The sequence below is a fragment of the Catharus ustulatus genome, chromosome 26 (genome assembly GCF_009819885.2).
Source record: "Catharus ustulatus isolate bCatUst1 chromosome 26, bCatUst1.pri.v2, whole genome shotgun sequence".
NCBI classification, from domain to species: domain Eukaryota; kingdom Metazoa; phylum Chordata; class Aves; order Passeriformes; family Turdidae; genus Catharus; species Catharus ustulatus.
In genome coordinates, this window is record NC_046246.1 from 442478 (window position 1) to 461606 (window position 19129).

The 19129-nt window shown below is 54.6% G+C and overlaps 1 protein-coding gene across 4 annotated transcripts; it reads right to left on the reverse strand.

Annotated features, from left to right (window-relative positions):
- Positions 1–743: 743 nt before the first annotated feature.
- Positions 744–7886, reverse strand: MECR (mitochondrial trans-2-enoyl-CoA reductase). Of its 4 annotated transcripts, none has more exons than XM_033080842.1 (10): positions 7601–7886; positions 6261–6358; positions 5955–6086; positions 4339–4482; positions 4151–4253; positions 3837–3939; positions 3370–3443; positions 2899–2959; positions 2333–2405; positions 744–1561 (listed from the first exon to the last, which is right to left on the reverse strand). In XM_033080842.1, the coding sequence occupies exons 1-10, from the start codon at positions 7789–7791 to the stop codon at positions 1398–1400; spliced, it is 1143 nt and encodes a 380-aa protein (XP_032936733.1). In that variant the 5' UTR covers positions 7792–7886; the 3' UTR covers positions 744–1397. The 4 variants fall into 4 exon arrangements, with proteins under 4 accessions (XP_032936733.1, XP_032936736.1, XP_032936734.1 ...); XM_033080845.2 differs by having other exon boundaries at positions 7744–7870; XM_033080843.1 differs by having other exon boundaries at positions 7684–7768.
- Positions 7887–19129: the final 11243 nt, after the last annotated feature.

Genomic DNA, 19129 nt, shown 5'->3' on the forward strand with positions numbered 1-19129 from the left:
CCTCATTTCCCCTTTCTTGTGCCAGTTCCTGGCTCTCTCTCGGATTTCTTCCTCCTCCTTGCAGCAAACAACCTTCCTTTGCCTTTTGCAGCTGCTGTTCTACTCCAACCCCTTTTTCACGAGGGATGACCCACCCTACGTCCGGAGGGGTGTGCAGGGTGCTGGGGAAAGCACAAACCTCCTGGCTGTGCCCCCTCTGGGCACTGAGATCCTGGCAAAGCTCCCAAGGAAAAGGTGTGATGCTCAGCCGGCGGCACGAGTGGAGGAGGAGGATGAGGACACCCAGACATCTACGAGCAGTTGCACAATGCTCAGGCCACAGGCAGCCACAAGGCCCCAGGCGGGTCATACCGGGCCCTCCCCATGCAAACGGCCCTGCAGACACAGCCCCGCCGGCACCCAGCAGGCAGCTCCTGCTCCAGTCGCAGCTCCTCTGCCCCACGCCACCCCTCCTGCCCCACACGGGCCCCTCACACTCGAGGCGCTGCCCACTCCCCTCTCTGGGCAGCCAAATCCAGGCGCTATGCAGGTGCCTGGGGCTGCGCTGCCCCCACCCTGCCCTCTGTGGTTTGGGGTGGTCAGGCTGGGGCCAGGGCCAGCAGCTGGCCATGCTCTGGCCCATGGCCACTGCCCCACCTGCAGCTGCATAGTCAACGTTGCTGGACCTCCGCCAGAGCTGGACTGGGAAGAGCAGGGACCATAGGGAGCCTGTGGGGTCATAGAGGTAGAAGAGCAGCACAGGAGGAAGCAAGAACACATTGTTGCTTGTTCTCAATAATAAATCTTTTTACATTGCTCTGCAGTGTCCTGGTCACTGTCCCACACCTGGGCAGGAGGGCCTTCAGGGACACTGAGGGTCTGGCTCCAGCCTTTGATGGCCAAAGGGTCTGGCACTGGTAGTGCCTTTGGCAAAACCCAGCCAGGGATGACCCACGGCACCTCCAGGAGCTGCTGCACCACCTAGGGCCACCCCAACCACAGCACTCCTCATCATTTGGCAGTCCGAGCCTCTTCCTCCTCCTACTTGGAGCAGGCCTGGAGGTAGCAGGGCTGCAGGGAGATGACTTGGGCTTCCCTGCCCGTATCACATTCCAGCTGGGATAACTACAGACCTGCCAGCCCCAAAAGCACATGTGAGGGGGAACTGCTGCTCTTTTCACACCCTCAGCTGAGCGAGCCATAATTTGGGCTCCCAGACTCCCCCCACCCACAGTGAGATGCAGCCTCCCTCCAGGAGCACTTTCACACAAAGCTGCAAAGGCTTTTAAAGCTTTCAGTGGGCACCCAAAATGTGAATAACAAAGGAAAAAATAAATTCAATTGATCTGGAGAGTCTTTTTCCCCCTCAAGTCTGTGGACAAGCATGTGGAACAGGACAGGGCTCCAGGAGCTGCAGGTCAGAGGAGGAGGATCTGCTTGGAGGACACAAAGGGCTTCATGGAGGCCTCCAGCGCTGCCCTGTAGTCCTGAAGTGGGACCTCAGTGCAAGCCGGCGCTGTAAGCTGGCCCCTGCGGATGAGCTGGCACAGGCTGTCCATCATTGCGGCCACACTCTCCTGGTCTGCACGGGAAGGAAGGAGCTCTCACTGTGCCATGCAGGGCCATCCACCACCCCTGGGAATACTTGCCCGAGGCCATACAGGGTCCCTGGGTGTGACGTGCTCCCAGCTCAGGCATGTGGGATGAGGGAAGAGCCCCCGGCACAGTCCCTGCCTGAGCCCAGCACCAGTGTCTCGGTGCCCTGGTGACACCTTAGGTTTTAGCTTTCATATTTTCCAGATTCTGTACTGCATTAGTGTATAACTCTGAACTTCATATAAAGTGTGAGCAAGTTCTCTTCACAGTTTAGTTAGACAAAACAATCCTTTTCCAGCCCAAGAACCAAGGACACCAGCTTAAGTCCACAAATAATAGAAACAACAGCGAATTGAGGAGAGCAATTTGGGAGAGTGGGACTGCATAACCTGGAGCTGTAATTGGACAATTAACCCCAATATCGAAATGGACCAAAACTTAGAAAAGTGTGAAAATGTGTGACCTGTCGTACATCTTGGGTGTAGCCTCAGCCGGGCTCCTGTACTGCTCGAGGTGAATCCTTTGAAGGCTTTTAAGTAAATATTTATCTATTCTTTTAACACTGTCTAGCCTCTGTTCCAAGTAGCCTCTCAAGGCATCACTGGGACAAGCAGAGACAGCTCCATGAGTGGGAGTGAGGATGGTACTGGGTGGGGTCTGGCTGTGCTCCCACACCTGGCACAGGGACAGCTCTTCAGGACCCCAGCTCAGTTCCCCCACCCCCCCCAGCTCAGGTCCCTCAGTCTCCCTGGCTCACCCTGTACATGGTCCTTCCGCCACTGCGTCATCCAGAACCCGCGGAGTCGCACGTCCCGGAAGATGAAGGCGCTCTGTGGAGAGGCAATGTGCGACACCTGTGTGTCCTCCTGGTACCCAGCGACACTCCTATGTCCCCTTGTGCAAATGACACCAGCATCCCCTTGTGCAACCCATGTCCCCTCACACAGGCAGTTACACGCGTGTGTCCCCTCCCAGTATGACAGTGGTGGAAAGTGGCAGTAAGGCCCCTCGTTAGAACTCCCATTTATAAGCCAGGGATACAGAGAGGTGACTCTGACATGTGGAGTCAGGGCAGGTTTGATGCTCAGCACCTGCAGGGTCATTTCCCCACTGAAATTTTTAGGCAGCCCAAACCCTATGTACAAAAAGCCAAGAGCCCAGCAGTGAGACGCAGTTTGTCCTGTGATGGAACCCATTAGGCAAATGAAAAAGGCTGGAGGGTCTCAATCTGCAGCTGGGGAGAGCCAGGTGCCCACAGTACCAAGGGGATGGGGACACACAGTGGAGCGCAGAGGACTAAGGAGGGGCATCCCCAGTACTTACCACAGGCACCATCACAGGCTGCTTTGCCATCCCCCCATAGGTGACCATGGTCCCCTTGGGCCTGGAGTAGGAAAGAGGTATTGGGTTAGGTGGTCCTGAAAGTGCAGCACTGAGTTACCACCTCCTCCTCTGCCATGTCCAACCCCTCTGGGGCTGTCCTTGCAAAAAGGGCTCCCCAGTTACCCCTCAGATTCTACTTTCCAGGCTTTCCTCTTGCTTCTGTGCACCGTTAGCTGATTTTGCAGCTCAGTACACCAGTTACACTTTGCCAGGACCTGAAGGACCTTCACAACTGGACCCCAGTTGCCCCCAGCCACCAGCAGCGTGAGACTTCAAATCACTGTTGTTATCCAAAACCACTTTTCCGTTCATCTTCCCCCTCCAAAAGTTCAACAGACTCCAAAGCAGGACCCTCTATTGCCAGTTTCTGTCCCCAAGCTTGTGCCCAAGCCACCACCCAGCCAAACTTACTGCAGATGCCGCAGCATCTCCGTGGTGCTTTTGCCTCCAACGCAGTTCAGGGCGAGCCGGGGCCTTGGGATGCTCTGCAAGGGTTTATGACAAAGGTTCCTAAATTTGATGGCTCCTTTAGGGGATGGGAGCACTGTTCTTGACAAAGCATATGCATTAACCTCAACATTTACCTGAGGGCTGCTGAGAGTTATAGAGCTAAAATCTGTCAGAATCAAGGAACATTTAAATCTCCTGCCATGTGCAGAAGATACCTTCAGCTAGACCAGGCTGCTTCAAGCCCAGTCTGATTGGAATCAAAATCTGTGATCCTTCCCTTGTGGCAGCAGCAAAATCCATCCACTCCTGGGGCTAAATCCTGATCTGGAGAGGAATTTGTCCTTCTCACCATCCCTGCATTTCTCTCCAGTACTGAACAGCAGTGATAGCCCTGGACCATCATTCCAGTGGGATCAGCATTGAGGTACCTTAAATATATCTTTCATCTCTGGCTTTCTCAGCATCTCCTCTGTGATGACATGGTCAGCGCCCAGGGCCATCAGCCTCTCCACCAGCTTTGGGAGATCAGGTCTGGGGAGGGAAAAACGAGTTTTAAAAAAGAGGACTAGAAGAGCCAGGAAACAGGGTTCCACCTTCTCCTTCCTTCTGCTCCGGTGTTGAGATGGGACAACAGGGAAGAGGCTGGAGGACAACTTGGAGGAGCAAACAGGAGAAAATCCTGGGTTGGATGGCAGGATGAGCAAATCCAGCTCTCAAACTTGCTCCTCCCCAGAGGACCTACCTGTCCCTCACCACGTTGATGGTCTTGATACCAGAGGCCCTGGCGATCTGGATGACAGCCTGGCCCACACCACTGTTAGCAGCGTTCTGGATGACAGAGTCGCCTGGAGGTGGATAAACCCAGATTCCCACTGCAGAGGCAGCCAGGAAATCTGTGTGGAGTTGCTCCCTCATGACAGGAGACCATACCAGGCACCAGGCTCTCGAAGTCGGCCAGCACACGGAACGCTGTGCAGGGGTTGACGCTCAGAGTGGCAGCACAAAGCACTGAGATGTCACTGGGCACCTTCAGCAGCATCTTCTCAGGGAACACTCCCTGTGTCCGCCACGTTCCTGGGCACGGCAGCACCATGGGCACAGCCACAGCAGGGGGGGAAGCAAAGGAAAACCATCAGCTCACAGCGTAGCCTTGGCGCTGCAGCATTATGCACCGGGAACTAGCTACACCCTGGAGAGGGGATTATGGAACAGGTTCTAGTATGAGTAGAGTCAGAATGCTCCAAGAGGCAAGGAATAGATTCCTCGCTGCCTGCCAAGATTTATCACCCAGCAAAGCCTAATCATTTCCCAGAGGCATAATGGGACTGGGGCTCCCTGGCCATGTGTGCTGAGATAATGGAAATACTCTCCATCCTATGGATGAGCCCATATATTCCAAGCCAATTCAGTCAGCTTTACTCCCTCTACACTTACATCCAATTTAACCTTCTATCATCTATTTACAGCGTTTTATGCTTAAAAATACCCCATTTGGCTCTTAACTCCGTCGTTTTCCTTCTCTCATTTAGCAAAAAGCCTTTTAAGAAGAAATAGGCAAAGAACAAGCTGTGACACGAAACCACAATCAGCAAATATTAGGCCATTGGCATTTTGGAGGAGCATGGGAGACATTTGTTGGGAAATAAACTCCCACACTTTCCCAGTGGAGCATTATTAAAGAGAAAAATTCAGTGAGAGGCCACCACAAGCTTGCCCATGTGGAATGTTTTATCCCAGGTCTTTAGGGGAGCTCTAAGCTGATGGGACAAAACATGTTTGTTTCCAGAGAAACACAGATTGCTGCAATGCTTTATAATAGCACAGACATCCCATAAAGGATCTATGCTACAGGAAGGAAGATTATTGCTAACATTATTGCTAAGTTTGGCACAAGCAAGGGCATTGCCACTGCTCCTATTCCAAGTGTTCTAGAGTGCATGCTAAGTCCTATGCACAGAAGCCTCTTCCCTGGGGACCCTCATTCTTCCCGAGAGCCTTCCTGTGTCTGTGGAGGATGAGCAGCATCACTTGTTGGGGCTGAGGAGTAGGAACTGAGCTTGCTTTAAAAAAAATACATTAAAAATAAAATTAAAATATATCAATAAATTAAAAATAAAAACAGGTGGTGAAAATAAACCAAGACACAAAGAAGTAAGGAATAACTCCATCAATTATCCCAACTGTCTCACTATGATTGCTCTCATACAGCAGTAAATGGGTTCCAACTCTTGCTTCCCTTCCCCAGCATTCCCTTATGGAGCTTTGTTCCCCATTTTGAGTCTCATCCCATCAGGTGTAATTGCTGTTAAGCGGACGGGCTCATGGCTCTATCCGCACCCTACAAAGATGGTGCTTTGGAGAGCTGTGCTGTTGCTCTGGAGCCCCCAAAATCCCCCCAGTAGCTCACACAGGAGCACAACCATGGGTTTGCTCTCTGGGCAAGCCTGGGCACCCCCCAGGGGCTCTAGCACCCCCAAAATCCCCTGAGAAGATGCTCTGCAGGTGGGGGATGAGCGAGGACGCAATGGTGCTGAGGATAAACTCACCAAGTCCGGCGTCTGCAGGGATGACCCAGTCCCCAGGTTTCAGAGCAGTCACACGGCGCCCAGCCTCCAGCACCTCCCCAACACCTTCATTCCCTCCTACGGCCGGCAGCGGTGACAGGAGCGGGTAGGTCCCTGTAGGGAAGCTGCAGGTGAGCTGGAGACCCCCTCATACCCCAATGTCACTATGCCAGGAGCCATCTCTGAACCCTCCCAGACAGGAGCTGGGTGTGATGATCCTTGTTAGTCCCTTCCAACTCAGAGCATCCTGCAAGAACTAAAGTGCAAAGTATTAATCCAACACATTACCCTGGATCATGTTGATGTCAGCAGGATTGATGGGGGCTGCCAACATCTTGACGTGGACATCACAGTCCCCCAACTTGGGCACTTCCAGATCCTTCAGTCTGAACAGGGAGACACAAAAGAAAAGGGCATTAACACCAGTTTGATGATGTCTTCTGTGCTGTGGCTGAAGCTGGAGGGTGCCTGTATCACCTACACATCCCACCTAAATTAACAGCACCATATGTCCCATGCTATTAAAAAATCAGATTTATGTTAGACAGAAGAACAGATTTTAGGAGGAAGCTGATAAGTCATCCAAAACAATCCTGTACCACCAATCCCAGAGATGCTCACTAAACTTAACAAACTCAGCAGGTTGCAAAAAAAGACGTGGTTTTGGCTAGGGATTTTACGGCTTGTCCTGCCCTGCTCAAGCATTATGGGAACCTGTGATATTTCTGGAAATCTGTGAAAAAAGGAGAAGACACGAAGCACAAAGCAAGACCAGTCTTGCGCAAGCAATGGGGTGATAACAGCAAATCTCAGGAAGTGGCAGCATCACAAGCACAATTGCACAACTAAATGATCATTTGGAAAAGCAACAGTCTTTCTCCAAAAAAACAGGGGACTGGTTTCTGGATGCACCTGGATGATGTATCAGCATGAACTGATCTGGTTCAAGTGGGCCAGCAAGACCTCAAAGTCTCCTCCCTTGGGAAAAATCCCTGAACTCCACTAAACTATGACTTTGACCTCTCCAGGATCTTTGATGCTGAGCAAACAATGCTTGTGATGCTGCTTTGGTCTCTAAACTGGGATCTCAAAGAGAAGCCCCATCAATGGGGTGCAACAAGTTGAGGTGCAGCGATGCTGGGGCCTGGACCTCCCTGTCGTACCCCAAGTTAAGCAAGAACGGGCTTTTTGAGAAAAACACGAGGTTTAAGGCAAATACAAGGAACAGCAGCAGGAGGGTGGGGGATATGGAAGCATCACCCCCAGCATCCACCTGTGAGACCATGGCACCAATAAAACATCAGGGCATCCCAGGGTCCTTCTGTCTGCTTTGTGTTCGGAGGTCCCACAGGGAGCTGTACCCCATCCCCACCCTCTACACCTGGGGTGGGCAAGTCCTGACCCCCCTGCACTGCACCCCCGAAGCAGCCCTGCAGCGCCCCAAAACCTCACCTGCACCCCCACCCCTCTCTGCACCCCTGTGCCAGCCCCCACTCCAGATCTCTGCCCAGTTGTGTCCCCCCCAGCCTTGGCCCCTACACCTGCACCCCACCTGCAATGTCCCCCCAAATTCACCCCCACCCCATTCCTGCAGGCTCCTGCAATGCACCCCCGTGTCTCCCCCTTACTGCACGACGGCTGCAGGCTCCCCGTGCCGCTCATAGAGCAGCCCAAGCGGAGCGCTCCCCGCCGGGGCCGATCGCGCCCGCACCGGGAGGGTCCGAACCGGGGGGCTCAGCACTTGGGGGGTCCGAACCGGGGGGCTCAGTACTTGGGGGGTCCGCGCCCCGCGCAGCACCCTCGCTGCTGCCTGCTGCATTCGGCCCCGCTCGGCTGAACTCGGCCCCGCTCGGCTGAACTCGGCACTTGTCGGCGCTCCTCGGCTGAGCCCGGCGCTGCCGTCGGTGACGCTCAGCTTGGCCCCGCCCTACAGATCTCTCCCCCCTCCCCCCGCCCTTAAGGCGGCCCGGCCACTCGTGCGCTGGGTGGCACTCACTGGCTGAGCCGGGACTCGAGCTCGCACAGCGCGGAGTCACTGAGCTGGGACTCGACTCACTGAGCGGGGACTCACTGAGCTGGGACTCACTGAGCGGGGCCTCACTGAGCTGTTACTGAGCGGGGACTCACTGAGCTGGGACTCGACTCACTGAGCGGGGACTCACTGAGCGAGGACTCACTGAGCGGGGACTCACTGAGCTGGGACTCGACTCACTGAGCGGGGACTCACTGAGCTGGGACTCACTGAGCGGGGACACAGTGGGGCCCCGCTTCCCGCTGGTTTGTCCCAAAAACGCTCTGAAATTATTAACTGTGTCCGTGTCGGCGCAGCCAAGCTCTCTGTGCGATGACACGGAAGCATCTTGGTCTATGTGGTCACTGGATCATGGAATCATTTGGATGGGAAAATGCCTCCAGGATCATCGTTATGAGACACCCCATACCTGGAAGTGTCCAAGGCCAGGTTGGACGGGGCTTGGAGCACCCTAGGATAGTGGAATGTGTCCCTGCCCATGGCAGCGATGGAATGAGATGAGTTTTAAGGTCCCTTCCAACCTAAACCATTCCATGATTCTGTGATTTTGGGGATAAAAGTCCCTTTTCTCTGCTTTATTATCCAGTGCCTTCCAGCTGCCCTGGCCAGGATGGACATACTCCCAGCAGGGTGAGCTGCTGGGAAGTGTTCATCAGATGATTATTTAAAACAACAGATGCCTGACACAAGTGGTGAGAAAAAAATTCCTGATAGTAATTTAATTCAATGTTTTGTATAATCATATTGAAGGAAAGGTCTCATTTAGTCTTCCAATTAAAACTGGTTAGGTTAGAGGGGAAAAAAAGAAATGGAGCCTCCTGCCATCCTGACAGACCTTTCACAGAGAACAGTGGGGCTTAAAAATTATTTCTTCTCTCGTTGGGATTGGACTTCTCCATTTGGATGCTGGGAGCAGCTCCCTAAATCCTGGTTTGCCCAGCAATTAGCAGATTCCTTCATTAACACCATCCCTCCCTGTACCAGCCCTGGAGTTTCCTGGTCCCTGTGGCCTGGAGCACCCAGCGGGGTGAGAACCCCTCAGGGAGCTCCAACAGGAGCCTGTGGCCGGGTCCTGCCCCTCCCAGACTTTGGCACCTGCAGTTTAGGGGCCAGTTCTATCCCCGCTCTGCAGTGTTGGGGTTCAAAGGCCACCAGCAACACCCTGAAATCCAAATGCTTTCCCTGACTGCTCACCCCATCCTATTCTCAAGCACGTGGTATTTTATCCCCACAGACTTGCTTGGCAAAGGATTGATATCCAAGGGAGGAGTTGTTTGGTTTGGCCCCACAGATTCTTCCTGTATCCTCACAGATTTTCCTAACACTGTCCCATTCCAGTGACCCAGTGCAGACAGACCTGGTGAGCACTGAAACAAGGCCAGGTGCTCAGGGCAGGGTCCTTTCTGGCTCAGGTGACCCATCCCTAAGGCTGTCATGATCCTAAATAAAAAAAATTAGTCAAGCTGCTTCACAGTTCACCTCATTTTTTAAATACAAAAGGAAAACAACATATTCTTTGGGGTATGAATTCATGTCAGTTCAGGTTCAAGATGAAGGAAAAGTTCAGTTTTGGAAAAAGCTCTCTTCCAAAGTGCTAGTGAAGGGTTTTCTGCCTTTTCTGGGGTATGATTTGCTTTTGGGGGTGCTTCAGATGGCTCAGGGGTGTTCCCACCAGAGCCTCTGTGACAACACAGGGGAGACAGAGAGAAAACTTTTCTCACCAACTTCTTCAGTTTATAAAGGAGTCTTGAGGTCACTTGCAGGTGTATGTAAAAGTCTCCCATGTGATGGCACTCCAAGGACAGCAGACTCAGAGGACAAAACAGCCTTTTCCCACCTGGTTGGTTTGGTGTGATCTTAGACACGTTCAGGTCCTGGCAGCAACTTCACCTCCGGGCAGGAAGGGGCCTCCCCGGCTGCCTCCAGCATGGCTTGGCATTTCAATCAGCATTTTAATCTAATCACAGCAATAAAATGATGGGATTTTAATAACCTCAAAACCTGCAGCTTTCAAAGGATGCCAGAAGTGCCTCAGATATTTTGTGTTGGGGGGACACACACGAGCAATCCATGGTGGAGGACACTGGTGGTGTCCATGCCCTGCCCCACATGGCAAAGGGTTAATCACTAATTACAGCAGCCAAATGACAGGCTTCTCCATTCCCTTACAAACCTGTGCACTCACAAATCAGGGCTGCAGATGATTTATGATTATTTTGTTAATGTTTCTCCTGTAACAAGCACAATTTCCTGGTGATTAATGACTACTTCATATCCTGGAATTGCACTTTTTTATAGAAGTGTTGCATAAAAATCCACTTTGCAGTTGAGGGTTTAGGAGTAGGTGGGCAGATGAGGAAGAGGAGATAATTCCTCATCTGGAATCTGGGGGAAGGAGTGATGTCCTCTGCTCCCCTCTGCTTTAACCCCTGTTATTGTTAATGAGCTCTGAATTATCATATTATCATGATTTATGCAAGCCATTGATTACAGTAATTTCACAACTATAAGGCGCACCGGACTATAAGGCGCACCCCCCCGGATTCGGCAAAATTTGCAACTTTGTAGATCAGATAAGGCGCACCGGTCTATAAGGCGCACTTTTTTTTTGCAGTGAGGCCCCGCCCCCAGCTCACCCCGTGGGGTTGCTGGCCGAGGCCCCGCCTCCACCCGGCAGCCATTGGCCCCCGGGGCCGCCTCCACCCGGTAGGGGCGGTGCCGCGAGCCACCGAGCCACCCTGGACCCGGCAGCCATGGGCCCCCGGGACTGCTTCCACCTGAGAAGGGGGGTGCTGCGGCCCCCCAGCCCGCATTCACGCGGCAGCCATGGCTCCCCAGGACTGCCTGGACCCAGGAACGGGGCTGCTGCCGGCCCCCTAGCCTGCCTTCATCCGGCAGCCATGGGCTCCCGCGGCTGCCTGGAGCCAGGAGCGGGGTTGCCGTGGCCCTCCTAGCCCACATTCACGCGGCAGCCATGGCTCCCCAGGACTGCCTGGACCCAGGAACGGGGCTGCTGCCGGCTCCCTAGCCTGCCTTCATCCGGCAGCCATGGGCTCCCGCGGCTGCCTGGAGCCAGGAGCGGGGTTGCCGTGGCCCTCCTAGCCCAAATTCACGCGGCAGCCATGGCTCCCCAGGACTGCCTGGACCCAGGATCGGGGCTGCTGCCGGCCCCCTAGCCTGCCTTCATCCGGCAGCCATGGGCTCCCGCGGCTGCCTGGAGCCAGGAGCGGGGTTGCCGTGGCCCTCCTAGCCCACATTCACGCAGCAGCCATGGCTCCCCAGGACTGCCTGGACCCAGGAACGGGGCTGCTGCCGGCCCCCTAGCCTGCCTTCATCCGGCAGCCATGGGCTCCCGCGGCTGCCTGGAGCCAGGAGCGGCGTTGCCGTGGCCCTCCTAGCCCACATTCACGTGGCAGCCATGGCTCCCCAGGACTGCCTGGACCCAGGAACGGGGCTGCTGCCGGCCCCCTAGCCTGCCTTCATCCGGCAGCCATGGGCTCCCGCGGCTGCCTGGAGCCAGGAGCGGGGTTGCCGTGGCCCTCCTAGCCCACATTCACGCGGCAGCCGTGGGCTCCTGGGACTGCTTCCACCCGGGAATGGGGGTGCCGCGGCCCCCCTTGCCCACATTCACCCGGCAGCCGTGGGCTCCCGGGACTGCCTGGACCCGGGAAGGCGGGTGCCGCGGCCCCCCTTGCCCTCATTCACCCGGCAGCCATGGGCTCCTGGGACTGCCTGGACCCGGGAAGGCGGGTGCCGCGGCCCCCCTTGCCCTCATTCACCCGGCAGCCGTGGGCTCCCGGGACTGCCTGGACCCGGGAAGGCGGGTGCCGCGGCCCCCCTTGCCCTCATTCACGCGGCAGCCGTGGGCTCCTGGGACTGCTTCCACCCGGGAATGGGGGTGCCGCGGCCCCCCTTGCCCACATTCACCCGGCAGCCGTGGGCTCCCGGGACTGCCTGGACCCGGGAAGGCGGGTGCCGCGGCCCCCCTTGCCCTCATTCACCCGGCAGCCATGGGCTCCTGGGACTGCCTGGACCCGGGAAGGCGGGTGCCGCGGCCCCCCTTGCCCTCATTCACCCGGCAGCCGTGGGCTCCCGGGACTGCCTGGACCCGGGAAGGCGGGTGCCGCGGCCCCCGTTGCCCTCATTCACCCGGCAGCCATGGGCTCCTGGGACTGCCTGGACCCGGGAAGGCGGGTGCCGCGGCCCCCCTTGCCCTCATTCACCCGGCAGCCCTGGGCTCCTGGGACTGCCTGGACCCGGGAAGGCGGGTGCCGCGGCCCCCCTTGCCCTCATTCACCCGGCAGCCATGGGCTCCTGGGACTGCTTCCACCCGGGAATGGGGGTGCCGCGGCCCCCCTTGCCCACATTCACCCGGCAGCCGTGGGCTCCCGGGACTGCCTGGACCCGGGAAGGCGGGTGCCGCGGCCCCCCTTGCCCTCAGTCACCCGGCAGCCATGGGCTCCTGGGACTGCCTGGACCCGGGAAGGCGGGTGCCGCGGCCCCCCTTGCCCTCATTCACCCGGCAGCCATGGGCTCCTGGGACTGCTTCCACCCGGGAATGGGGGTGCCGCGGCCCCCCTTGCCCACATTCACCCGGCAGCCGTGGGCTCCCGGGACTGCCTGGACCCGGGAAGGCGGGTGCCGCGGCCCCCCTTGCCCTCATTCACCCGGCAGCCATGGGCTCCTGGGACTGCCTGGACCCGGGAAGGCGGGTGCCGCGGCCCCCCTTGCCCTCATTCACCCGGCAGCCGTGGGCTCCCGGGACTGCCTGGACCCGGGAAGGCGGGTGCCGCGGCCCCCCTTGCCCTCATTCACCCGGCAGCCATGGGCTCCTGGGACTGCCTGGACCCGGGAAGGCGGGTGCCGCGGCCCCCCTTGCCCACATTCACCCGGCAGCCGTGGGCTCCCGGGACTGCCTGGACCCGGGAAGGCGGGTGCCGCGGCCTCCCTAGCCCACATTCACCCGGCAGCCATGAGGCCCCAGGACTGCCTGGACCGGAGAGGGGCGGTGCCTTGGTCCCCCTGGCCCGCCTCCACCCGGCAGGGGCAGTGCCGCGGGCCTCCGGGCCCGCCCCCAGCCGGCTGCAGTGGCACTTCCGGCTCCCCCCACGGCTCTCAGCTCACACTTCCGGTTTGGCAAATTTCGCCGCTTTGTACATCAGATAAGGCGCACCGGACTATAAGGCGCACTTCCGGGTTCGAGGGAAAATTTTAGTCAAAAGGGTGCGCCTTATAGTCGTGAAATTACTGTAATTTGAATCGTTCGCACTTGAGCACAGCTAGAAGACAAAGGTGCTGCCAATAAGTTGGGTTTGCTCCTGCAGGCGTGAAGGGATGCCGGGTGGGAGCAAGCACCTTCGTGACACCAGGATGACATCTGCTGCCATATCTTCCCTAAATCCTGTTGAGGACAGAGATTTTCTCTCCTGGTTTAGGAGGAGTTGAGCCCAGAAGGTTCAGCCTGACCCCAGGAGCCTTGTGGGCTGTGCTACCTCCAGCTCTCCTAGTGCTTAATCAAGTTAATGTGGAATTATTAATTAACTGCTTATAAGATTGACACGCCTTTTAATTAAAGGGAATAAGAATTTATTGCCTTTTCCCTTTTTGGTGGAGAAAATGGAAGGTGTGTCTGCTTTGCTTAGGAAAAAATAAGAAAGCTGAGGCTAGAGAGATTTCTGGGAAGGGTTTCTGGGGTGAGAATTTGATGTTGCAACTCAGTGGTCGTCCCCGGGCAGCCAGATGTGGTCCAAGCCCTGCTGGATCCCCTGGACATCAGGTTAGAAGGTTGGGCTGGGATCTCAGGGCAGGGATGCACCAAAAGGACAATGCTTGTGAAACAAGCTGCAAAATAATTTCCTTGTCCAGGCAGAGAAGGGGATGCTCAGAATCCCCCATGGGGGAAGGTAGCGGAGGGGTGTCCTGGCCCCCGAGCACTGAGCTCCCATGTCTCTGGACCCTTTTCCCTTTTCCCAATCACTGCAGCCACCATCCTGTGTCCATTGCAGGCTCCTGGGGCCAGTCCCTCCTCACCTCCTGCATTTCATAGTGCTTGAGAACAGGTCAGCTGTCTATTTTCCCATTTTGAGCCTCTCTCCCCCCAAAGCCAGCAGTGCTGACAGAGCCCCATTGCTTTGACATCAATTGCTTTTCATTAGACATGCCTGAATCTTTGAATGGAAAACACATTGTCCTCCTTAAAGACATAATCCTTGGTTTATCCCTGAATCGATCATTTAACACCTCTGATGGAGCTGGACAATTCCATAAACTATTGAATTCTTCACCTCAAAACACATGCCCAATGCTGCTCCTAGCTCCACATGGGGATGAAGGCAGTGGGATTGGATGCCCTCAGAGGTTTTATTTTTTAAGCACACTGATGGCTGTTTCTTGCCTCTCTGATTTTTTAAAAATCCCCCTTTATATTGTTTAATTGTCAGATAATTAAGAAAAAATGTATAGGAAGAAACACAACACTCAAATGGAGAACTGATGAGTTCTGATCCTCTGCCAAGGAGATGAACAAGGCGGATTCAGCTCCAGCCATAAATAAAGAAGGAGAGGGAGATGCTGAGAGGATCCAGCTGTGCTGGGCCATCGTCCTTGCTTGCTCCTTGTTTTTCCCATCACAGCTTTTTCCCGTGCCACCAATATTCAGGTTGTGCAGTGGAGCTGGTCCATCCCTGGACTTTCAGGGGTTATTGATGCAAAAATCATCCTGTTCAGGCATTTTTCCAGCTTGGGACAGTGCAGGAGCTGGTCCTTGGGGTTGGTGTTTGGGAGGTGACACAGAACTGAGGTGTGATGTCCACTGGGCATCGTCCAGCTGGATGAGGAAAGGCACGGCTAGGATGGGGAGGGGAGATACTGCTTTTGGGTACATGCTTCTTTTGGGGCCCATGTTGCTGCAATGGCACCCAGAGGCATTATCCCAAGTGACTTGGCAGGGAAGATCTCTTGAAACAGCTTGAAAAGTTTCTCAGATGAAGAAAGACACCAAATTGGTGTCTTTTATCCTTTTAAAACTGTATTTTAACTTTTTTCCTTCTGTTGTCTGCAGAGCTGAAATTTTCCCAGCATTGCAGGAAATTGTGAGCATAAAAAATTATTTGGGAAAAGAACTGATGGATGTCTGGGTTCCGTCTGTTCCAGAACTGGTTGGTTTTGTTTGTTCCTGTGAAATGCCCAATGAACTCTCTTTGCCACAAAGTGCCCAATGGGGTTTGGAAAACCACCAAAGCAGAGCTGCTGATGCTTGGAAGAGGGCAAACAAGAGAGAGGAGAGCTGCTTTCCCTGTACATAAAACTGAACAAAATAAGCCCAAACCCTTTACGCAAGATGTAAAACCAAATTAAAAATTGTAATAAATAACTGTTGGATATGATACTGTTCCCTCTTTTCCTTGCAGTCAGATTTTAAATAGAGTTGGTTGCACACCCAGCTCTGTGCTCAGACTCCAGCCTGTCAGCACTGAGACATGATTATGAGAAATTTGAGCAATAGCCAAACCTCTGGTCTGAAAAATAAATGATACTTGTGATTTTTGATGTGACCAGAGACACAAAATGCCTCAGCTGATTTACATCCCCCCTCAAAAAACCTCCATCCTGAGGCAATACCGAAGGAGCAGCACAAAGGGTTTTGGTGTAGAACTGCTTGGGTTCAATGCCTTAGTTCTGTTTGGTTTTTAATCAAGGTCATTTTCTTGTGAGGTTTAGGGATGGGCAAATCCATGCAGCTGGAATGGCAGCTGGGCTGGGTGAAGTGCGGAGCAGATGGACAGATGGATGGTGCACGGTACTGTGGAATATTTGGGGTTAAAAGCAGTTTCTGAAAATTCTAGGAGGATTTATCATGCTCCCAGACGGCTCCAAAAGCAGGGGAGGGACTAAAATGGACCCTTGTGTCCCCAGTAATGTGATTTTTAACTGTTCTACATGACAATTCCAGGGTAGGCACCACAGGGTAATGCAGAGCTATTTCTGCATTTCCACCCTGCTCTCACAGAGGTCTCTCTAGGAATACAAAAAAAATGAGACAAAAGTGACCTGAAGGGAGATAAATAAGCTCAAAACAAGGAGAATGGAGGAAACATTTGGGCTTTTCCTGCATGGGTGGCCAGGAAGTAGCTGTGGCTCCAGGTGCTGCGGGTGCAGCTCCAGGAGCAGCACAGTATGCCCAGAGGTGACACTGGTAGCACTGATGTCCCCATGTCTGTCACACTCCAGACAGAACAGAAATGAGAGGGTTTAGTGGGGTAGCAGAGGGGGAACAAGCAGAGTCCTAATAACTGCTGGGATTTTAAATTCTGCAGTGGAGCTGCTGCCTTGGGCCATTCCCTGCCAGCCCAGGAGGGAGGCCCTGGGGGCTTGCACCTCTCTAAGGAAATCCCTGTAAAACCCCACGGGGGGAGTTGGTGGCACAAGGAGGTCGGTCAGGGCTGGCCAGGGCAGTGGTGCCCTGCAGGGCCCGCCCAGGTGCTCCCAGCTGGCTCCGGAGCATCTCCCACAGGAGCTGGGATACTGCCGTGGGCTGGGCTGGATATTCCACCTGCAGATCTGGGGACATTGCATGGAACTCTTGGGAAATGCAGGGACAGCTTGAGACAGTTCTCTGTGAGATGAAAAGCAAAGTTTCTCCTTGGAATGAGTACCTGGAGCGAGCAAACAGCAGTTTGCTGGATGCACGTGGTCCGAGGATTCAGACACATGTGGGACATTCAAGAGGTTATGCCACCAAGCACTCAAAAAATGTTGGAGCAGCACCAGGGTGAGGATTTAGCTCTGGGTGTTGGCACTGATCCTTGAGCTTCCCAATTCCTCATGGAGAAACCCCAGAGCCCTTTGAGCCCAAACCAAGAAGTGGCTTGGCAAAGGGTCGGGTCTTAAATAACATCTCCTAACACCTTCTAACGTCTTCTAACATTTTCCTGACTATTTCCCCTGGGAACTCTTGTTCATTCGTTGCATTGAACAGGAATAGGGAGTTTTATTTGGATGAAGGCACAGAAGTTATTTCATCCTTTCAGGCTGTGATAACTCATCTAATAGCCCTATTACATCCGGCCACAGCACTGCGGCGGGCGTCTGACCGCTTGGGGCTGGACAGACAGGGAGGAGAACAGCAGAATGAGATAATCTATTTTGTCTGTTAAGAAAGAAAAAGGATTTTTGGCATTGGCAAAAGGCAGGTGATTTGAGAAAATGGCAGAGAATTGTTAGAAAGGGCTGGATGGGGGTGTGATAGATGGAAGTAAGAAAAAGGGGGATATGGGAGGAAGAGGAGGAGAGACTCGAGTGAAAGGAAAAGGAGGAAAAAAACCCAGAAGGCGAAAAATTTGGGGGGATAAAATTGCTTAAAATTCAGTGTAGGATGTTGTGTCCCAGCAGCTCTGCAAGAGCCGTTAGCTGCAGGGAAGGCGCTGCTGGGAGCGGTGCTGGGGAGGGAGTGATGGGCTCTGTGTCCTGTGGGTTTAATGGGGAAAAATGAGGAATTACTGTGCTGGCAGCAAAAGACGGTATTCTGAAATGAGTCAAAAATTAAAGGATTTTGGTGTGGTCAATGTGGACATGCTCACCCAGTGTTTTGGGGGGGACCAGTGGGTGCTGCAGCTCCATTCCTGGGCTCCAGGACAAGGGCTCAGGGCAGCCCCTCTCCCTCAACCTGCCATTTTACAGAGATATCTGGGAGCAAAATAATCCTACTGAAAGTACTGCTGGCTCCTAAGAGATTAAAAGCCCCAAATCCAAGCTCTTTACCCCCAACCCAAGAGAAGCCATAAGATGTGATGTGGCCACATTGGCTGCGCTTGAGGCTGCTGTCACTGAGCACCCCAGAGCTGAAAACATTTCTCCCTCGGGTGGGAGGGATGGTTGCAGTGGAGACCATTTGCAATCACAGCAAGGTCTGTATTTTTCCTGCAAATGACTGTACTTGAAGAGTGATTACTTCATTTTAGCTCGACTGCTCCTGCAAGACACTTGGGGGCTGATGGCACAGGGAGACAGGGCAGGGGACTGCAGGCTCATCCTACCAGTGCTCAGGGTGGGAGGAGAGGTTTGAGAAGGGTTAGGGGAAAGGATTTGCACCCCAGGAATGGGATGGAGCTTGATCCTGATGGGTTGTCACTGGCTCTATCCCTGCAGCTGCATGGGGCAGTGCTGTCTGCCCATCCATCCTTCCTTCCTCACTGCTTCCCTTTGTCCCTCCTTTCTTCCGTAGGTGCAGGATTAGTCCCAGGCCACTCATGATGGGTGCTGTGCCACCTCCAAACACATCCCTGTGTCTCTGTCTGCACCCCTGGCCCAGTTAGTGCCAGGCAGGTCCCCCCCAGCTCGGGGGGTCCTTGGCCAAACTTTCCCCCTTTCAGCCTTGTTGGACAGGTGGGATTTGAGCTGGATATGCTGGAGGGGCAAATGTCTGTAACTGTCCTCATGCAGAGCCCTGAGGACAATTCCTGCTTGTCCCCAAACCTAGTGGCAACATGAATGCACACCCTCCACGCATCCCTCCCCACACCCAGATCCATCATCCCGGGAGGCTCCTCCAAGCCCCTTCCCCAGGGGAGGAGCCCCCGGCAGGTGCCGCTCACCCGCACCGGGCTGCTCGGGGCCAGTGCCAGCCCTTGGCGGGGACAAGGAGCCTTTGTGGAGCCCCCGTGTCTGTCCTGCTCCGCTCCTGTGCCATTCGTGCTGTGACCCCCGTGCGCGGCAGGTCCTGGGTGCATTCACGATCCTGTGGGGAAGCACAGGAGTGTCACCAGATGACTCCCAGGGCTCACCTGAGGAGGTGGCATGGTTGAGCTGTAGAGTTGGAGCAGGATGGTCACCCACAGGGAATGGGGAACAGTTCTGTTGTGATACACTGGCTGCAACAAAACCCCCTTTTTATTCTTTTGTGAAGTGATTGGTTTGGAAATACAATTCAGGGATGTAAAAGGTGGTGGAGAGCACAGCACAGTGCTCCAACAGGCTTGTGCAGGTAAAAACTCCATGCTTCCTGGTTGATTCCCCCACAATCCTGGGAAAATCCTGCTTCTGCTTGCCCTTGGCTACATTTCCCCCCTGAACTGTTTCAATTCAGCTGCTGAGACAAGACCCCCCCAGACTGGGCAGAGACTACCCC